Source organism: Scyliorhinus canicula, chromosome 20, assembly GCF_902713615.1.
Source record: "Scyliorhinus canicula chromosome 20, sScyCan1.1, whole genome shotgun sequence".
Taxonomy (NCBI): domain Eukaryota; kingdom Metazoa; phylum Chordata; class Chondrichthyes; order Carcharhiniformes; family Scyliorhinidae; genus Scyliorhinus; species Scyliorhinus canicula.
In genome coordinates this window covers 81,973,664-81,995,201 of record NC_052165.1, presented here as the reverse complement: position 1 = coordinate 81,995,201, position 21,538 = coordinate 81,973,664, and the positions used below count along the sequence as shown (strand labels likewise).

Genomic DNA, 21,538 nt, shown 5'->3' with positions numbered 1-21,538 from the left:
CTGCCAATTATATACCTCCCCTGAGGGGCGGAGCCACAGGCGGAACCAAGAAAAGCATCAACACAACAACAGTAAGTAACAGTGAATAAGAACAACAGTGAACATATATACCGTGGTGGATAACAGTAGGAGGAATAACGGTAAATATATTTTATAGCAGCAATACGTGGTTCACCACATTCACCCCCAGTTAAAAAAATGTCCAGCGGCGGTGAAGTGGACTCACAGGTTGAGTCTGACGGGAGCCTTGATCGCCTCAGCCCCGGCTGCGGTGTGGGCATGGGTGTCGGGACCTTCGATTCCGGGAGCATGTCGCTGCAGCTTCATCGCGATGTGTTGTCGGAGAGGGAGATGGTGTAGGGGCGGGGGCATTGGTAACGGCCCCAGGGAGGGCTGCCGGTGCCAAGTCCCGCCACATTCGGGTGATGGTGATAGGCGGTGTCAGGGTGGGCACGTTGGTGATGGTTGCTGGGGAACCTGCGGGTGCTAAATCCCGGAGGGAGACTGTGTCCCGCCATCCGTTGTGGTGTGCCATGTGTGCATTCTGAGGGTTTGCATGGAGGAGCTGAACCCTCTCGACCAGGGGGTCGGACTTATGGCTCCTCACATGCATCCTGAAGAGGACAGGCCCTGGTGTTGTCAGCCAGGGTGGGTGAGACCCCGGAGATGGACTTCCTGGGGAAGACAAACAAACGTTCGCGAGGGGTCTCGTTAGTGACGGTGCAGAGAAGCGACCGGATGGAGTGGAGCGCATCGGGAAGGACCTCCTGCCAGCGGGAGACTGGGAGACTTCTAGACCGTGTGGCAAGAAGGACGGCCTTCCAGACCGTCGCATTCTCCCTCTCCACCTGCCCGCTTCCCCGGGGCTTGTAGCTGGTAGTCCTGCTTGAGGCGATGCCCTTACTAAGCAGGAACTGACGCAGCTCATCGCTCATAAAAGAAGAACCCCGATCACTGTGGAAGTCGGTGGGGAAACCGAACAGGGTGAAGATGCTGTGTCGGGCCTTGATGACAGTGGCCGAGGTCATGTCGGGGCATGGGATGGCAAAGGGAAAACGGGAGTACTCGTCAACGATGTTGAGGAAGTACACGTTACGGTCAGTGGACTGTAGGGGCCCTTTGAAGTTGACCCTGAGGCGTTCAAAGGGGCGGGAGGTCTTCACCAGGTGAGCCTTGTCTGGTCGATAGAAGTGCGGCTTGCACACCGCCCAGTCTTGGCAGTCCCTGGTCATGGCCCTGACCTCCTCAGTGGAGTAGGGCAGGTTGCGGGCCTTGATGAAATGGAGAAGCCGGGTAACCCCCCCCCCACCGGGTGACAGAGATCATTGTGGATGGCCCGAAGTTGGTCTTCTTGCACGTTTGCGCATGTACCGCGGGACAGGGCATCTGGGGGCTCATTGAGCTTCCCAGGACGATACAAGATATCGTAGTTATACGTGGAGAGTTCGATCCTCCACCTCAAGATCTTGTCATTCTTGATCTTGCCCCACTGTGTGTTACTGAACATGAAGGCAACCCCGACCTTTGGTCAGTGAGGAGAGTGAATCTCCTGTCGGCCAGGTAATGCCTCCAATGTCGCACAGCTTCCACAATGGTTTGAGCTTCCTTCTCGACAGAGGTGTCTCGAATCTCGGAGGCATGGAGAGTACGGGAAAAGCCACGGGCCTTCCTGCCTGGTTGAGGGTAGCGGCCAGGGCAAAGTCCGACACATCGCTCTCCACCTGGAACGGAATGGACTCGTCCACAGTGTTGCATCATGTCCGTGGCAATATCTGTCTTGATGCGGTCGAAGGCCAGGCAGGCCTCGGCCATCAGGTGAAAAATGGTGGATTTGATGTGGGCGGGCCTTGTCCGCATAATTGGGGACCACTGGGCATAGTAGGAAAAGAACCCCAGTGATCTCTTCAGGGCCTTGGGGCAGTGAGGGAGGGGAAGTTGCAGGACGGGCTGCATGCGGTTGGAGTCGGGCCCTAGGACTCCGTTTTCCACAACATAGCCAAGGATGGCTAGACGGGTTGTTATCCTTGTTATAGGTCAAATTAAGGAGTCGGGCGGTGTGGAGGAATTTCTTAAGCTTATGGCCGCAGATGGTGACATTATCCAAATACGGGAACGTGGTCCGCAGCCCGGACTGGTCAACCATTCGGTCCATCGTTCATTGGAAGACGGAGACCCCATTGGTGACACCAAAGGGAACCCTGAGGAAGTGGTAGAGGCAGCCGTCTGCCTCGAAGGCAGTGTATTGGCGGTCCTCCGAGCGGATAGGGAGCTGGTGTTACGCGGACTTCAAGTCTACCTTGGAAAAGACTAGGTAGTGCACAATCTGATTGACCATGTCAGATATGCAGGGGAGGGGGTACGCATCGAGTTGCCTGTACCGGTTGATCGTCTGACTGTAGTCGACGACCGTCCGGTTCTTCTCCCCGGTCCTGACGACCACCACTTGCGCTCTCCAGGGGCTGTTACTGGCCTCAATGATCCCTTACTGCAAGAGTCGCTGGACCTCCGATCTGATAAAGGCCTTGTCCTGAGCACTGTATCGTCTGCTGCTGGTCGCGACGGGCTTACAGTCAGGGGTGAGGTTCGTAAAGAGCGAGGGAGGGGGTGGCCTTAAAGGTCGCGAGGCTACAGACGGGGAGAGGGGGCAGGGGACCACCGAACTTCAAGGTCAGGCTTCGGAGGTTACACTGGAAATCCAGTCCTAATAAGAGGGGAGCGCAGAGATGGGGGAGGCGTAAAGTTTAAAGTTGGTGTACTCGACGCCCTGTATCACAAGGTTTGCGACACAGTAACCCCGGATCTGCACGGAATGCGATCCGGAAGCAAGGGAGATTGTTTGGGACACGGGGAAAATCCAGACGGAGCAGCACCTTACCATATGGATACCATACCAGATGGACGAAGCTATCCGTGCTCCCGGAGTCGAAGAGGCAGAACGTCTCATGTCCATTGACCCGGACGGCCATCATAGAGTTCTTGAGGTGAAGAGGCCGGGACTCGTCGAGTGTAACAGAGCCGAGCTGCGGATGACTGGTCCAGTCGGCGGTAGCGGGGTGGTCCCAAAATGGCGGCCTCCATGAGTTGCACGTGATGGACGGTGTCGAAGATGGCGGCCAAGATGGCGGCCCCCACGGGTCGCACGTGGCGGGCGGCGTTAAAGATGGCGGACAAAATGGCGGCACCCACGGACTGCATGAGGTGGGTGACGTGTCAGATGGGGGCGGTACCGGCAGGCATGATGCCACACTGTGGGATCTGTGAGCTTCAGGTCGGGCCTGGCAGGCTTTGGCAAAATGCCCCTTCTTACCGCACTCGTTGCAGGTCGCGTTCCGAGCTGGATAACGCTGCCTGGGGTGCTGACCCTGGCCGCAGAAGTAGCAGAATGGCCCCCCGGAGTTGGCATGAAGCCGCGTGGCACAGGCATGGGACATGCCTGGGTCGGGTGATGGCCACGCCTCCGACGTCCACGAGGATACCGCGTGGTCAGGCGTGAAGGCATCCAAACTCTGGAATGCTGCCTCTAACGAGGTAGATAGCTGTACCGTGTCCTGGAGGTCAAGGGCACCCTTTCGAGCAGTCGTTGCCGGATATAACTGGACCGGACTCCCGGATCATGCGTTCCGTGTGTTGCACTGCCGTAACTGCCGGGCCGTTACAATTCCTGGCGAGTACCCTCAGTTCACACAGGAATTCTGCCAGCGATTCACCAGGGCGCTGACGCCGCGTGGTAAGAAGATGTCGAGCGAACACCTCATTCACCGGCCTCAGGAACTGTCCTTTCAACCAGTGCAACCGCCTCTTCGTACGAGGCCGCGTCACTGATTAATAGGAAAATTTTGTGGCTCACCCGAGCGTTGAGGAGACGCAGCTTATGCGCCCCGGAGACGTCATTGGTCGAGGAGTCGAGGTAGGCATCGAAGCAACTTAGCCTGTGCTCAAAGATTGCAGTGGCTTCAGTTGCCTGCAGGCTGAGTTCAAGTCGGTCAGGCTTAACTCGATATCTTAGCTTATTAAATTTATGGACCATCAATTCACATGAGTCGGGTTGTGGAAGAGAACAGTGGTTTTAATAAGCTAAGAAGTATGCCAGCCAGCTGCTGATCGCGCACTGAGAGCTGGCCACAGTTCTGCCAATTATATACCTCCCCCGAGGGGAGCCAACAGAAGCACCAACACAACAACAGTAAGTAACAGTGAATAAGAACAACAGTGAACATATATACAGTGGTGGATAACAGTAGGACGAATAACTAATAACGGTAAATATATATATATAGTAGCAATACGTGGTTCACCACAATACCAACCCCCCCCAACCGGCCACCTGGGGCCCAAGGGAAGGGCCACAGGAGCCCCTAAAGGGGGGTGTGAGATGGGGGCCATGGAGAGCCCCGCTAGAAAGTACAGGACCAGCCAATGGTACATGACTGCAGAGATGGGCACCAGGGCCTGAGGCCCCAAATGGTGCCAGGCAAAGATGGAACCATGTAGCCCATTGGACCGGATTGGGCATGGAGGTACACACCATGCTAACATATCGGCCTTTCACTCCCTGCAGACAGGGGGGAGGGGGGACATAGACAGGTACACACTCCTGTGTGTCACCCGGGGGGAGGGGGGGGTACATAGACAGGGGTACACACTCCTGTGTGTCATCCAGGGGGGAGGCGGGGGGAACAGAGACAGGTATACACTACTGTGTGTCACCCGGGGGAGGACATAGACAGATACACACTCCTGTGGGGGGGGGGGGGGGGGGAGAGGGGGGGAGGGGGGTGTTATGCATCATTGTAATTACACAAGGAGTTAATGTAAATACACTGGGACTAAATAAACACTAGACGAGCGCCAGAGACATTATGAAACACACATTCAACCAATAGATCAGCAAGGTAGGACACGACCAATGGGCAATCGAGACACACCCAGAGGTGACACTACCACAAGGGGGCTACCCGTATAAATGGACAGGGCACACATGCTCTTGCTGTTGCCACAGGAGATGCTCAGAGAGACAGGGGCAGATCAGAGCATCACACCCACCGCATGTCTTAGAGCAGACTGGTTAGTTGGACTGAGTTACTATAGCAAGATCAGCAGGAGAATCAAACCCAAATAGGAGAATTGTTAACTGTTCAATAAATGTGTTCAACCTATCTCCCAAGTCTGAACCTTCCTTTGTCAGAGTATACATCAAGGAAGCAGCTTATGCTACATGAAGAAGCATAACACAACATGGTACCAGTTAGTGACCTGTTGAATCCCTGTAGTTCAACTCAACAAATCTGTGACAATCAGCAACAGCACCCAGGTAAGATGTTCGAGATTCCGGTTCCACAGCAGCACGGGTAGAACATAGAACATAGAACAGTACAGCACAGAACAGGCCCTTTGGCCCTCGATGTTGTGCCGAGCAATGATCACCCTACTCAAACCCACGTATCCACCCTATACCCGTAACCCAACAACCCTTAACCTTACTTTTTAGGACACTACGGGCAATTTAGCATGGCCAATCCACCTAACCCGCACATCTTTGGACTGTGGGAGGAAACCGGAGCACCCGGAGGAAACCCACGCACACAGGGGAGGACGTGCAGACTCCGCACAGACAGTGACCCAGCCGGGAATCGAACCTGGGACCCTGGAGCTGTGAGGCATTTATGCTAACCACCATGCTACCGTGCTGCACATACGGGTACCATGGCAATCTCAGTGCAAACTGGTGTGCGTTTAGGCAGAGATTCGAGATCTTCCAGGTAGCGTCCAACCTAGATGGCGTGGCGGATGCAGCGAAAATAAAACTTCTACTCACCATCGCGGGTGCAAGAGCAGCAGAGACCTTCAAGTATTCCAAAGGGCAAGATAAGAGAAACTTCCAGGCAGTCCTGGACAAGTTTCAAGAATACTGCGAGGCAAACACTAGGAAAAAAAACAGTAAAAGAGACGCCAATACTTACCACGAGGCAAAGGTAGCCCTGCAAATGCAGAAAATGGCAGTTTTGAATGGCAGCCATCTTGGGAAAGGAGCTGCACATGCGCAGTTGCAAAAAAGGCACCAAGTAAAAGAACAGCGATCTGCGCATGCGCAGTGCATTCCTATGCTCTACGTCACAAGCGTCATGACAACGCCCACTTAAAGGGGAAATGTCCCAAAACAGTGAAAAAAATTTTTAAAGCCGTAAATCATCATTCTTTCACCTGGAACGGCAGCACAATACCTGAACTCCGACCAGTAGCTGAAAGTAACCTCCGCAGACCCCTGCAAAAAGCAGTTGGCATCGCCCAAAGTAATGATTTAATCCTTGACGACTACGACTCAGACGTTGATTTCTTCTTTGGACATCGCGAGCACAATGACAGCTTCGACACAAGTGATGATATGGTCCATGAAGACTACGACTCAGGCAAAGATTTCATCTTTGGAGATGGCAACCCAAATCCGAACCGCAACGTGATGTGTTGTACAGTGAAGAATCCGACACAGATATGGACGAGTTCTGCGGATTTGAGGATCATCAGCCCAGCATATATGACATCCTGACTCGTGAGTGCAGGATTATGCTGCAGCCTGACGCTAAGAGACAGAGAGCGGTACAAGCCCACAGAGAGTGGCCTGCTGCCACACAGAGAGTGGTCCACGCACCGCGAAGAGTCCCCAACTCCACACAGAGAGTGGTCCACACACCGCGAAGAGTCCCCGACTCCACACAGAGAGTGGTCCACACACCGCGAAGAGTCCCCGACTCCACACAGAGAGTGGTCCACGGACCACGAAGGGTCCCAGCCTCCACACAAGAAGTGTTGATAGTCTCCACAGCGAGACTAATGCACGATTCCACAAAGGGAATGCTGCAAGACTCCACATAGAGTGATACAAGCCTCCACAGCGAGCTCGCGGACAGACTCCACGATGGAAGCAATGCAAGACTCCAGAGCGCAGTCCTTGCATGAACAAGACCATGAGGGTCTAGCAACCTCCTCTGAGCAACCAGCAGCAGATGATGCAAGTCTACCACGCTCAAGTGAACAGCAAGAAGACCATGTCAGTCGACCACTCTCACGTGAACAGCAAGAAGACCATGTCAGTCTACCACGCTCACGTGAACAACAAAGCGACTATGACAGTTCACCCAGATTATTTGAGCCACCAGAAGAAGTCTCTGACAGTCTACCCAGCTCAAGTGAACGACAAGAAGACACTGAGGCTCTACCCACTGTATGTGAGACAAGTGACGACGGCATCCCACTTCCCATACAAGGTGTGCAACGTGACAGACCTCAGCTGGTGTGTACAGAGGCACTCGACAAACCTCATCCGCTCGAGCCTCTCCACAAGCAAATGCATTCCTGAATGTTTTGACTCCGGACGGGGAGCATCACAAAACCTCAGCTGACACAGGTGAACCAGAAAGGGCTCCAGACGGGGAAATCGACAAACCAACGCCGATTCAAGTAAGCCGGAAATGATTCCGGACGGGGACTCAGTAACGGCACACTTAAGATGCCACAAAGGATGCTGACACGAGTAACTATGTGAAGGACATGTATTAACCCAGAGGGTGGTCGATGAGTGCAAAAACACAACAACAAAACCTACAAATCCAACAATGAAGACAACATCAAGAAGCGTACCAGAGGCAACAACGTCGACAACACGCACGACAAAAACAACAACAATGGAACTACGACTGATATGACATGGTACAACTCTGCAAATGCGGGACACTGTTACTGCTCAGCTCAGTACAATGACACACCATGGCAGGACGACACAGATTGCATACATCCTACCACAAGTATCGAAAGAAAAAAAAAGTCCAAATCAGACAACAAAGTGATTTGTCCACTTCTTGGTTCCTTAAGCACAGGGACACTGACGGCCTTCACAAGGACATTCCACCATCAACATCACCACCTCACCAACAAAACAAGAAAGACACTCGACCATATTGGTTCATGAACTTTGGACTCATACATATTATTTGGACTTATTGGGTCATCATCACTCATCATGATTTGTAAATGTCATCACTTATCTACCTATTTTGTTCAATTTTCTTTAACAATATACAGAAAATATGTAACACGAAAAAAGGGGGGATGTGGTAATATGAACATAGAACATTTAGAATTTAGAACAGTACAGCACAGAACAGGCCCTTCGGCCCTCAATGTTGTGCCGAGCCATGATCACCCTACTCAAACCCACGTATCCACCCTATACCCGTAACCCAACAACCCCCCCCTTAACCTTACTTTTATTAGGACACTACGGGCAATTTAGCATGGCCAAGCCACCTAACCCGCACATCTTTGGACCGTGAGAGGAAACCGGAGCACCCGGAGGAAACCCACGCACACAGGGGGAGGACGTGCAGACTCCACACAGACAGTGACCCAGCCGCGAATCGAACCTGGGACCCTGGAGCTGTGAAGCATTTATGCTAACCACCATGCTACCCTGCTGCCCTTAAACATACAGTGCAGAAGGAGGTCATTCGGCCCATCGAGTCTGCACCGACCCACTTAACCCCTCATTTACACCATATTCCTGTAACCAAACAACCCCTCCTAACCTTTTTGGTCACTAAGGACAATTTATCATGGCCAATCCAGCTAACCTGCACATCTTTGGATTGTGGAAGGAAACCGGAGCACCCGGAGGAAACCCACGCAGACACAGGGAGAACGTGCAGACTCCACACAGACAGTGACCCAGCCGGGAATCGAACCTGGGACCCTGGCGCTGTGAAGCCACAATGCTATCCACTTGTGCTACCATGCTACTGTGCATCATTGTAAATACACAAGGGGTTAATTTAAATACACTGGGACTAAATAAACACTAGAGGGAGCACCAGAGACATCATGACACGCAGACATTCAACCAATAGGCCAGTAAGATAGGACACGGCCAGTGGGCAGTCAAGACACACCCAGAGGTGACACTACCACAAGGGGGCTACCCGTATAAAAGGACTGGACACACATGCTCTTGCTGTTTCCACAGGAGACACTCAGAGAGACAGGGGCAGATCGGAAGCATCACACCCACCGCATGGCTTAGAGCAGACTAGTTAGTTAGATTGAGTTACCATAGTAAGATCAGCAGGAGAGTCAAACTCAGGTGGGAGAATTGTTAACTGTTCAATAAATGTGGTAAACCTATCTCCATGTCTGAACCTTCCTTTGTCAGAGCAGACATCAAGGAAGCAATTTATGCTACATGAAGAAGCATAACACAACGGGGGGGGGGGGGGGGGGGGGCATAGACAGATACACACACCTGTGTGTCATCCAGGGCGGGACATAGACAGATACTGCTGTGTGTCACCCAGAGGGGGGCCATAGACAGATACACACTGCTGTGTGTCACCCAGAGGGGGGCCATAGACAGATACACACTGATGTGTGTCACCCAGAGGGGGGACATAGACAGATACACACTGCTTAGTGTCACCCAGAGGGGGGACATAGACAGAAACACACTCCTGTGTGTCACCCAGAGGGGGGACATAGACAGATCCACACTGCTGTGTGACACCCGGGGGGGTGGGGGCCATAGACAGATACACACTCCTGTGTGTCACCCAGAGGGGGGACATAGACAGATACACACTGCTGTGTGTCACCCAGAGGGGGGACATAGACAGAAACACACTCCTGTGTGTCACCCAGGGGGGGAGGGGACATAGACAGATACACACTCCTGTGTGTCACCCGGGAGGGGGGGGGGGGGGGGGGGGGGGAACATAGACAGATACACACTCCTGTGTGTCACCCAGGGGGGGAGGGGACATAGACAGATACACACTCCTGTGTGTCACCCGGGGGGGGGGGGGGGGGGGGGGGGGGAGAGAACATAGACAGATACACACTCCTGTGTGTCACCCAGGGGGGGGGGGGGGGGGACATAGACAGATACACACTCTTGTGTCACCCGGGGGGGGGGACATAGACAGAAAGACACTCTTGTGTCACCCGGGGGGGGGGGGGGGGGGGGGGGGGACATAGACAGATACACTGGGGGGGGGGGGGGGGGGGGGGGGTGTGTGTTACATCACGGGGTTCCCAATCACTTTTAATCATTCTCAAAATCTAGTCATAAGCCTTTCTCATTTGCGACAATGCAAGGTCACTTCAGATAAACGTATCCACAGAAACAACGTGGAGCCTGACCATTATAAGACATGCATTAACTTGTCCACCGCCAACAGAACACTCCCATCGCCCTGGGAATAAATGTACACACAATCGAGAAGCTAAAGTTACAGAAAATACATAGAGAGAGGGAGCGAGGGAGTGAGGCCTGTCTCACAGGAAAGGCCCCAACCAATGCTTGGCCCACCAGATTCAGTAACACAGAATCCCTACAATGCAGGGGGCCATTCGGCCCATCGTGTCTGCCCCGACCCTCCGAAAGACACTACACATTTGACCTTGAACCATCAGTCATCGATAAATAAAGTAGTTTGTCAGCCTTGTGAACCTGACTCTGTTGACTTACAATAATCCGAGCTCAAACTTCAACTATTTCCGTAATCACGTGGGCTGTCAACAGCCAGACACAATAGTGGGAAACATTTTTAAAAAGCTTCATCCGAGGCAGGAGTGAAAGGTCATAGTGCCGAGGATGTTAGAGCCTCCTCATACCTCTTTGGGGTGGAAGTGGGGGGTGGACAGTGGAGGATAACAGGCATGAGCAACTAATGCTTTCAACCTTCGATGTCTAGATCTTACGGGATGTGGGCGTCGCTGGTTAGGCCGGCATTTATTTCCCATCACTAGTTTCCCTTCTGAAGGTGGTAGTGAGCTGTCTTCTTGAACCACTGCAGTCCCTGTGGTGAAGGTACACTGACAGTGCTGTTAAGGAGGAAGTTTGACCCAGCGACAGTGAAGGGACAGCAATATATTTCCAAGTCGGGGTGGTAAGTGACGGGGATTCTCCAGGTGGTGGGGTTCCCAGGTATCTGCTGCCCTTGTCCTTCTACATGGTAGTGGTCATGTGTTTGGAAGGTGCTGCCTAAGGAACCTTGATGAGTTACTGCAGTGCATCTGGTAGATGGTACACACGGCATACGGCATGCTTGCCTTCATTGGCCGGGGCATTGAGTATGAGAATTGGCAAGTCATGTTGCAGCTGTATTGAACCTTAATTAGGCCACACTTGGAGTATAGTGTTCAATTCTGGTCGCCACACTACCAGAAGGATGTGGAGGATTTAGAGAGGGTGCAAAAGAGATTTACCAGGATGTTGCCTGGTATGGAGGGCATTAGCTATGATGAGGGGTTGAATAAACTTGGTTTGTTCTCACTGAAACGACGGAGGTTGAGGGGCGACCTGTTGGAGGACTACAAAATTATGAGGGGCATAGACAGAGTGGATAGTCAGAGACTTTTATCCCAGGGTAGAGGGGTCAATTACTAGGGGGCATAGGTTTAAGGTGCGAGGGGCACGGTTTAGAGGAGATGTACGAGGCAAGTTTTTTTACACAGAGGGTAGTTGCTGCCAGAGAAGGTGCTGGAAGCAGGGACAATAGTGACGTTTAAGGGGCATCTTGACAAATACATGAATCAGATGGGAATAGAGGGATACGGACCCCGGAAGTGTAGAAGATTTTAGTTTAGACGGGTCGCATGGTCGGCACAGGCTTGGAGGGCCGAAGGGCCTGTTCCTGTGCTGTACTTTTCTTTGTTCTTTGGTTTCTCTTCCTGCTGCCATACTGTTACCTCTGATGTCTGAGAGAATCGATCCCCTCCTTTACAGATTCTACCCCTTGGTGCCATCATCTGAAATCACTCAGCTCTACCCCACCACTGCTGCACTATCGCTAAATTATCGAACTGCTTGCCCAGTACTGGATGTCTAGAAATGCTCTCCTATTAAATTTTGGGAAGGCTGAAGCCTTGAATTTTGAAATCCTGAACAAGCCTCCGTTCCATTGCTACCGACGAGGGTGGCACGGTGGCACAGTAGTTAGCACTGTTCCTCACAGCCCCAGGGACCCGTGTTCAATTCCGGCCTCGGGGGACTGTGTGTGGAGTCTGCGTTTTCTCCCCTTGTTTGCGTGGGTTTCCCCCGGTGCTCCCGTTTCCTCCCATAGTCATAAGATGTGTGGGTTAGGTGGATTGGCCACGCTAAATTACCCCTAAATGTCCAGGGATGTGCAGGTTAGTTTATGGATTACGGGGATAAGGCAGGATGGACACTAGTAAATGGGCAGAGAGTTCATTCAAAGTGTCAGTGCAGACTCGATGGGCCAAATGGTCTGCTTCGGCACTGTAGGGATTCTGTGATTCCATCCCTCTCCTTGGCAACTGATTTAGGCAGAACCAGTTTGCAACCTTCATGTCACATTCAATCCCAAAATAGGATTCCAGCCACACATCTACATCATTTATCAGATCCCCATTTCGACCTCTGTAAACATCATCCAATTCCACTCCAGTCTCAGCTCATCAACTGCTGAAACCTTCACCCACTCCCCTCATTGACTCCAAGACTCGAGTATTCCAACACATTCCCGGCTAGTTTACTGTATTCTAACCTGAGGTCATTCAAAAGTCTACACCCCATGTCCTTCTTTGCACCGAGTCCTGTTCACCCATCAGCCTGGTGCTCATTGATTTACATTTGCTCCTGGTTAAGTTTATGCCTGGATTTACAAATTCTCATCCTTGTTTTCAAATCCATCGTGGCCTCGCCCCTCCCAGCTCTGTAATTGCCTCCAATCCCACAATTCCTCCGAGATATCTGCCTTCCTCCAATTCTGGCCTCAGGATTTCAGCTCGACCATTCCTTTGTTGTCTGAGTCCTCATCTCTGGAGTTCTGCTCTTAAACTTCTTCACCCCTCTCTCTCTATCTCGCTTTTCTCTCTTCCTTTAGGGGACTCTTTCAAATCTGCCTCTCTGACTGTCTTTGTTTACCTGTCCTAATATCTCCTTTGTGGCTCAGTGTTAATTGTTTTTTGAGAACGCTGGGACAGTTTATACGTAACAACACCAAAAGCCTGTGCACCGACTCACTTTATCCAGGATATACTTGTTCAGGTAAGGCATATAGCCGTGGCTGGAAACAGGTCCATCATTGTCATCGCGGAAATGGTCCTCCAAGGCTGAGGGGTCATGGGGGATGTTCAACACTGTGTACAGGTTGTGCGACAGCACCTGGAAAAGACACGGCATTTCAATGGCGTCCTGTCAGTGGGACCAAACAGCACATCACAAACCCAATTCTCCTCTCACAGCACAGGCAGTCCCACTGTCTGCTCCCAAACGGCCTCTGACCCAGCTCATTACACCAGCCCGTCCACTCTCTCTTGCTGTGACCTCAGTGGTGGGCAAGCTGCCACCCGGGAGCCACACGTGCCCCATCGGAACTGAGCGCAGCCCGCAAGACATTTTATTGATCGTTGCCTAGGTGCAGCGTTGCCACATTCCTCCGATTTACACCCACATCATTTTTGTTCCTATCGGTATGACTGAAGTGATGGGCATGTAAAGCAAGGGAAGTGAAGTGAGGGGTGTACAGATTACTCACAACATTGACTGAGCCATGCGCTCTCTCGGTGTCCAAAGTGTAAATATTTATTTTGTTTTTACCATTGAAGTTGATGATAGTGATAGTTCCATTAATATATAAATGATTAAGCATTTTCTATAACTCATTGAGAAATATTCAGCATGTATTAAATGTATTTAATCTTATTCATAGGGTCATGGTTGGGGAACAAGCCTGGTTTCAATCTCGTGGCCCACTGAGATCAGGCGGGTCACTCATGCGGCCATTCACTAGCCTCGGTTGCCCATCATTGTTCTAGCTGCATACTCCCAGCAGCCTTCCACTCCTCAGTATCTCCAGCTCATCCCAACCTCCAGCTCCTTCATTTCCACCCGTTACAGCTCATTACACATCACTCTCACGCTGACTCTCAAGAACGCCAACCCTCCAGCTCAGTCTTGCAGTCTCGCCAACATATTACTCCGTACTCTGATTCATTACACCTCATCGTTCCAGCTTAATACACCCAGTGAGTTGTTTAATTGTCCACCACCTTTCACAATTAGATGTGGCAGGGCTGCAGAGCTCAGATCTGATGTGTTGGCTGTGCGATTGCTTGTTGCTTTCACTGTTTAGCATGTCTGCTGTATTTTAGCTGCATCAAGGTTGACAGCTCATTTTTTTGGTATGCCTGGTGCTCCTTCTGGCATGCCCTCCTTCACTCCTCATCGAACCACCGTTGATCCCCTGACTTGGTGGTAATTACAGAGTGGGGGATATGCCGGGTCATGACGCTGCCGATTGTGATAGAATACAGTTCTGCTGCTGCTAATGGCCCACAGCGCCTCATGGATGCCCAGTCTTGAGTTGCTAGAACTGCTCAAAGTCTATTCCATTTAGCACAGTGGAAGTGCCACACAACATGGTGGAGGGTATCCTCAATGTGAAAATGGGACATTGGACAGGATTCGCCGGTCCCCCAGTTGAGTGTTTCTCAGCAACATGCCGTATGCTGGCGGCGATATTCCCTCTTCCCGCTGCTTATCAATGGAATTTCCCATTGAAACCACCCCATATTGCTGGGAAACCCACGGACAGGGTTGTACTGATAGCGGGAAAAGAGAATCCCAATGGCCGTAGAGTTCCGGCATTGTCTCTGCAAAGACTGTGCGGTGATCACTCTTATCGATACTGTCCTGGGCAGATGTGAGCGGTACAGAGGAACTTTACCAGGGTGTTATTAGGGATGAGGGACTTCAGATCTGAGGAGAGGTTGGAAAAGTTTGCATTTGTCTGTTTGGAACAGGAAAGATTGTGAGGTGACCTTTTTATTTAAATTCTTGCAAGGAATAAGGGTTGGCCAGACCAGGTAAGGATGGCAGATTTCCTTCACATTAGTGAACCAGGTGGATTTTTACAACAATCGATAATGGTTTTAACCTAATGAAAGATTTTGAGATGCTGGGAGGTTTGGATAGAATAGAGATAGAAAAACTATTCCCATGGCAAATGGGTCAATAATCAAAGGTTAGGAATTTGAAATCACGAGCAAAACTCTGGTTGGGAAATAAGGAAACATGTTTTCACTGAGTTGTCAGGATCAGGAACCCTCAACCTCTCCTTACAAAAGGTGAGACTGTGGGACGAAGCAGGGGCACTCTTTCGAAGAGTCCGAACTGGCATAATGGGCCAACTGGCCTCCTTAGATGGTTAGGCAGCACGGTAGCACAGTGGTTAGCACTGTTGCTTCACAACAGTGGCTTGGGTCACTGTCTGCGCAGAGTCTGCATGTTCTCCCCATGTCTGCGTGGGTTTCCTTCGGGTGCTCTGGTTTCCTCCCACAAGTCCCGAAAGGCGTGCTGTTAGGTGATTTGGACATTCTGAATTCTCCCTCTGTGTACCCGAACAGGCACCGGAATGTGGCGACTAGGGACTTCTCACAGTAACTACATTGCAGTGTTAATGTAAGCTTACGTCTGACAATAAAGATTATTATTGTTATTACTCAATCTCTCGATAATGCATTATCCTCACTCTCTTCAGCTCGTTAGTGCCCATAGTCTCCAGTTCCCTGGGTTATTTATGTTAATTCCTCAGGATATCCCATTAATTATGGCCAATTATTTTGTCTTCTGTTGATTTTTATTTTCCATCTCGGACAGTAATGGATCTATCTCACCCCCTGGTAAATGAGAGAGTTATTAATGGACGAGACTCTGGCGAGTTATTAATGGACGAGGCTCTGGCGAGTTATTAATGGGCGAGGCTCTGGCGAGTTATTAATGGGCGAGGCTCTGGCGAGTTATTAATGGGCGAGGCTCTGGCGAGTTATTAATGGGCGAGGCTCTGGCGAGTTATTAATGGGCGAGGCTCTGGCGAGTTATTAATGGGCGAGGCTCTGGCGAGTCTCACCCTTCCTGGGATTCAATGTAAGATACAGTTCTGCTGGCAGAGTGTGCGCGCGGACACAGGTGGCAGGAGAGGGTAGTTTAGGGAGTTGGAGGAGATTGTAACAATCAAAACTGTAGCAGAAAAAAGTTTACTATTATACTTGAACTATAATAGAAGCAAGTTACGTTACCGTCGCAATCTCCAACAATGTTCAAGATGTTAATGGTGCCCTGCTTTCCCTCTGATGTAGAATTGAACCATAGAATTGCCACAGTGCAAAGGAGGCCATTCAGCCCATGGAGTCTGCACTGACCCTCTGAAAGAGCACCCTAGCGAGGCCCACTCTCTCCACCTCTCCCTGTAACCCCATAAACCTCATCTGACTGGTACATCTTTGGGCAATCAGGGACACCCTAGCATGGCCAATCCACCGAACCTGCAAATCTTTCACAGTGCTAATCGCATGCGCTACCGTGAGGAAACCGGAGGAAATCCACCCAGACAGGGGGAGAACGTGCAAACTCCCCACAGACAGTCGCACAAGGCCGGAATTGAACCCCAGGGTCCATGGCGCTGTGAGGCAGCGGTGTTAACCCAGGGTGACTAGCGACTAGTTCTTGGCTGGCTCTGCCCCTCTAATTTGCTTCTCCAGTAATTCCCCCCCCCCCCCCTTTCCCCTCTGATGGATGATGCCATCCACTTTCAGCAGCCTATTTATTGGGCAGAAGAGAATTTAGGGTTAGCTCACTGGGCTAAATCGCTGGCTTTTAAAGCAGACCAACGCAGGCCAGCAGCACGGTTCGATTCCTGTACCAGCCTCCCGGGACAGACGCCGGAATGTGGCGACTAGGGGCTTTTCACAGTAACTTAATTGAAGCCTACTTGTGACAATAAGCGATTTTCATTTCATTTTAATTTCATTTTCAATTAATCCCTCTCAACTCCTGTGTGGAAATAAAGCATGAAATCTTCAACTCTCACTGGAGAGGGCATAGGTTTCAAATCTCACCAGAAAGACGGCACCTCCGACAGTGCAGCACTCCCCCGAGTATGGGGTGGGGAGGGGGTAGCCTAAATTTGGGTTCAAATCTCAGGAGTGGGACTTGCACCCAGAATCTCGGAGAGGCCAACTGGGGCGACGGTGGCAATGCCAGTGTGGGAGCCCAAACACCACACTGTCTCCCACTCCTCTGTCTGAATTATCTTCATATTTACCTTGAGCTGGGACTTTGACACCTTCCCACTCTTCTCCAGATCCAGGGCGGTGAACGCGTACCAGATGGATTTAAGGAGCTCGCTTTTCAAATCCATGGCGATCCCAGCAGGCAATACAATGTATCAGGCAGAAAATCCAATCGCGAATATTCAACCAGCCAAGAGCCAGACCGCAAACTGGTCCATTCGCTGCTGTTCTGGGTGGGGGAGATGTTCAGAACCCTCCCTCCCACCAACCCACACAACAACTAAATCCCTGCTTCTGATCACAAATCCCGCTTCTGATCACAAATCCCGCTCCAGCGGTTCTGATCTGTACTGCTCTCTCTCTCTCTCAGTCGCTGCGCGTGCCTTTCTCCCGCCCGAACTTCCGCTCTCATTGACGAAATCTCCCTCTGGCTGTCTGCGGACGGGTGAAGCCGCCGGTGGCCGAGCAGCTGCCTGAGTTTGTCCTCTGGCCCGCAGCGCGCTCGGGTCACACAGGGGCCGGTCACCGCCCTCTCTAAACCCACCGCAAACAATTTTCATTAGAGCCAGAGAGAACGTTTCCTCTCAGAATAAAAACAATGATTTTATCTAGGGCTTAGTAACCGCGTGGCAGGGTCATCTTCCTGCGTATAGTGTAAAAGAGACTGACCGCCATGGTCAAGGACACTGACTGGTGTGTGGACAGGCACACTGACTAGTATGATAACACAAACACTCTACCATACACCCAGAGGAAACCCACGCACACACTGGGAGGATGTGCAGACTCCGCACAGACAGTGACCCAAGCCAGAATCGAACCTGGGACCCTGGAGCTATGAAACGATTGTGCTATCCACAATGCTACCGTGCTGCCGATTCTGGTCTCTGGAACTCAGGTGAACCAATATTTATTTTCTCTGCATTGAAAAACTTTCTTTTCTCTATCCTTCACTATACTCGGAGTGTGGAGGTGACGTTGCGACCCTCCTTTTGTGTTTTCAGTGTATGCAAATAAATTAACCCTTTGAGTTCACCCAATCTCAGGTGTGCTGTGGAGTCATTAATAGAAAATAGTTCACATAAAAACTGAGGTATCATAATAATTTTTATTAGTGTCACAAGTAGGCTTACATTAACACTGCAATGAAGTTACTGTGAAAATCCTTGGGAAACACTGCTTATAAAGAGAGAAATAAATCAAAACACTTTTCTGTCTATAGATGGATGGTGAGAGGAAAAACTAATGCCACTTAAATTATTCCCCCTCCAGTCCATAACAGTACACACTTATACATACACACAGATGTACACACAAACATGTTCGCAAATGCAGAAATGCAGACGTACACAAATATATACTCTCTATTTATATATATAATATATATAAAAACTGATTTGGAACTTGCTGCCTATGTGGTTAGTAGGTGTAAAGATAATCAATGATTTCAAAAAGCAAGTGTTGGGCACTTAAAGGGTTGTTAAATTAGAGCAGAGGAGCGGGTCAGACTGGAGTACTCCACAGAGAGCCAGTATAGGATTGATGGGCTGAATAGCCTCCTTCTGTTTCTTAAGTGACTTAAACACACAGATGTAGAATACATATTCAAAGCCACAGATATATTCAGATACACACACACAGCACAGACAACAAATGCAATATAACTATATAGTACTCTATTGGCATCTCTTTAGTAGGGATTAATTAATGGCCACACCCCTAAATCTTTCTTGCCTATTTCTATCTCCATAGATACAAATTTCAGGTGTCAAGTTTCCAATGCTGCGACATTTCTTTTATTATCAGTGTTGACCTGCAGTACTCATTGTAAACAAGTTTCCAAGAGACACCTGCTGTCTCCAATCAGCATTACAAGAGAAAGTGTAAAAGTTAGATTAAAAAGACTTTACATTTGTGAAGTGTTTGTGTTGGGAGTCAAAAATTCCCCGAGGACAACTTCCATCGGCTCTCTGTGAACAACAATGAGCTGTTCACTTCCTCTCCTCAAGGTTCTGGGATCTGAGTGTTAACTGTCCTCTGCTGCTTTGAGCTTTGTCCTGGTGTGTATGATGACATGCTATTCAACCAGGGAAGGCGTTACAGCAGCGACAATCTCACCTTCAACTTGCATTTCCAGTAGGAATCACTGGGTAGCAGCAGGAGCCGTCGATGATGATGGCACTTCACTCTCTTGGGGGACTGAGATCAATTGGAGCTGCTCCATAGACAGACTCCTGCGACCAGCTACCAACACAGACCCCAACCTGGCCACTCCTATATTTTGCACGGCCTAGTTACTTACCATGCAGTGCCTTCGCTTCCCATGTTAGTCCCTACCTTTACCCAACATATTGGCTGACCCTCAGAATGTGCTGAACTCACTAGTCAGCACATTTAGCCCTGTCAGTTAACTCTGAATTGAGCTGAGAGCCAACATAGATTTCTGGAGGATAGGTCGTGTCTAATAGACCCAGTTGAATGTTTTTGAGGTTATTTAGTGGTAGATGGGAGGGGGAGTGGGTGGGTAAGGGTGTTCAAGGTGAAGGAGACAGAGGGTAGGGACGGAGATGGGGGAAGTTCTCAAACTCGATGTGATGTGATGATAACATTGTCAGGGATCTGTACCAGGGTTTGATAGATTTCATAGAATTTACAGTGCAGAAGGAGGCCATTCGGCCCATCGAGTCTGCACTGGCTCTTGGAAAGAGCACTCCACCCACGGTCAACACCTCCACCCTATCCCCATAACCCAGTAACCCCACCCAACACTAAGGGCAATTTTGGACACTGAGGGCAATTTATCATGGCCAATCCACCTAACCTGCACATCTTTGGACTTTCAAACTTTCTAGGGGTTGCAAACTTTCATATGTATAAATGACTAAGATGAAGGAACATTGAGCCCTGAGCTAGGTTTTCTCTTGACAGTAAGTTAGGTGATGCATGAAACTCTGTAGAGAGTTGTCTCAGATTATTTCTAAAATAGAGAGAAGCTAACAAATCCAGAAGATGTGAAAACTCATTGAGTAAAGGAAAAATTTGGAGCCAGTCATTCTTTCCAATTTCAGTTCTCTTCCCGCACCAAGTTACATCTGATTCCATAGCTAGTTTCCCAGAACAGGTTGCGAGACTGTCACTGAGGGGCTTACTGCTTGAGGGGCGTCACTCCACATCAAACGTGGCTGACCAGGAGTCTCTCCCACTCTTAGCGGCTGGTTTAGCACAGGGCTAAATCGCTGGCTTTTAAAGCAGACCAAGGCAGGCCAGCAGCACGGTTCAATTCCCGTACCAGCCTCCCCGAACAGGTGCCGGAATGTGGCGACTAGGGGCTTTTCACAGTAACTTCATTTGAAGCCTACTTGTGACAATAAGCGATTTTCATTTCATTTTTTTTCTTACTGCCAGCCAGTGGTGTGTTTGGAAGGATTTTGCAGGTTGATGCCCAACCTGTTTGACCATGTTATGAACGCACCTTCCTTGGCTATCAAGTCCTGGCCATCAGGTTCAAGTTGAACCTAGATCTTCTGGTTCAGAGGCAGAGGTACTAACCATTGGGCCACAAGACCCCTCAGTCATTCATTAGCATAGGTTTATTCTGAGAACAGACTCCCTTTTTATTCCCCAACACAGGCAGAAACTGTTATTTATTAATGTAGACTTAAGAATAAAGACAGAGCCTTTCCCGCAATTAGTAGTAGTTGCTTTCACTTACAACCAGGATTGCAATGTGAAGGGAGGAGATGATAACATTTTCTTCTTCAGCCCACTGCCCAAAGGCAGTTCCAGCTCACAACACTGTGATCCCAAGTGGGGCAAGGAGTCAGATCCAGAATCCACCCTAGTCTGCATGGGTATTGAACCCTGTGCTGTTTGCACCAATCTGATCTACATCAGCCACCTTGTCAACTTGAACCAACTACCCCTTCCCTTCCCCCCGGAAAGAGGTCTAGTAGTCACAAGTAGGTTAAACGGGCGTGAAGGCCCGGCCGCTCGGCCCATCAGCCTCGGAGAATCGCCGTTCGCCGTAAAAAACGGCGAACGGCGATTCGTGGCGTGGGGGGGAGAATAGCGGGAGGGCGTGAAAAATGTCGGGAGGCCCTCCTGCTATTCTCCCACCTGGCGTGGGGGGTGGAAAATTCGCACCCCATGTGTCTCCCCGTGTCTGCGTGGGTTTCCTCCGGGTGCTCCGGTTTCCTCCCACAGTCTAAAGATGTGCAGGTTAGGGGGATTGGACATGATCAATGCTTGTGGTTTGAGGGATCGGGAGAGTGTGTGGGCCTTGGGAGGGTGATCTTTCAGAGGGACCCTGCAGACTTGATGGGCCGAACGGCCTCCTTCTGCACTGTAGGGATTAAGATAGAGCTCATTATTATTGGACACACGTGGATGTGATTTCCCACCAACCAGGGGCCGGATATTAACAGGTGAAACTGACACATTTCGCCACCAAGGCGGGAAG

The 21,538-nt window shown here is 50.4% G+C and overlaps 1 protein-coding gene across 1 annotated transcript in view; it reads right to left on the bottom strand.

Moving 5' to 3' along the window:
* Nucleotides 1–17,572, bottom strand: part of LOC119954972 (differentially expressed in FDCP 6 homolog) — a 125,965-nt gene extending 108,393 nt beyond the window's left edge. Inside the window, exons 1-2 of the mRNA XM_038780736.1 lie at nt 17,112–17,572; nt 13,031–13,171 (exon numbers count right to left, since the gene is read on the bottom strand). Of these exons, the coding sequence (XP_038636664.1) occupies nt 13,031–13,171; nt 17,112–17,207 (237 nt within the window). The 5' untranslated portion in view covers nt 17,208–17,572. The remainder of the gene's footprint in view (nt 1–13,030; nt 13,172–17,111) is intronic.
* Nucleotides 17,573–21,538: the final 3,966 nt, after the last annotated feature.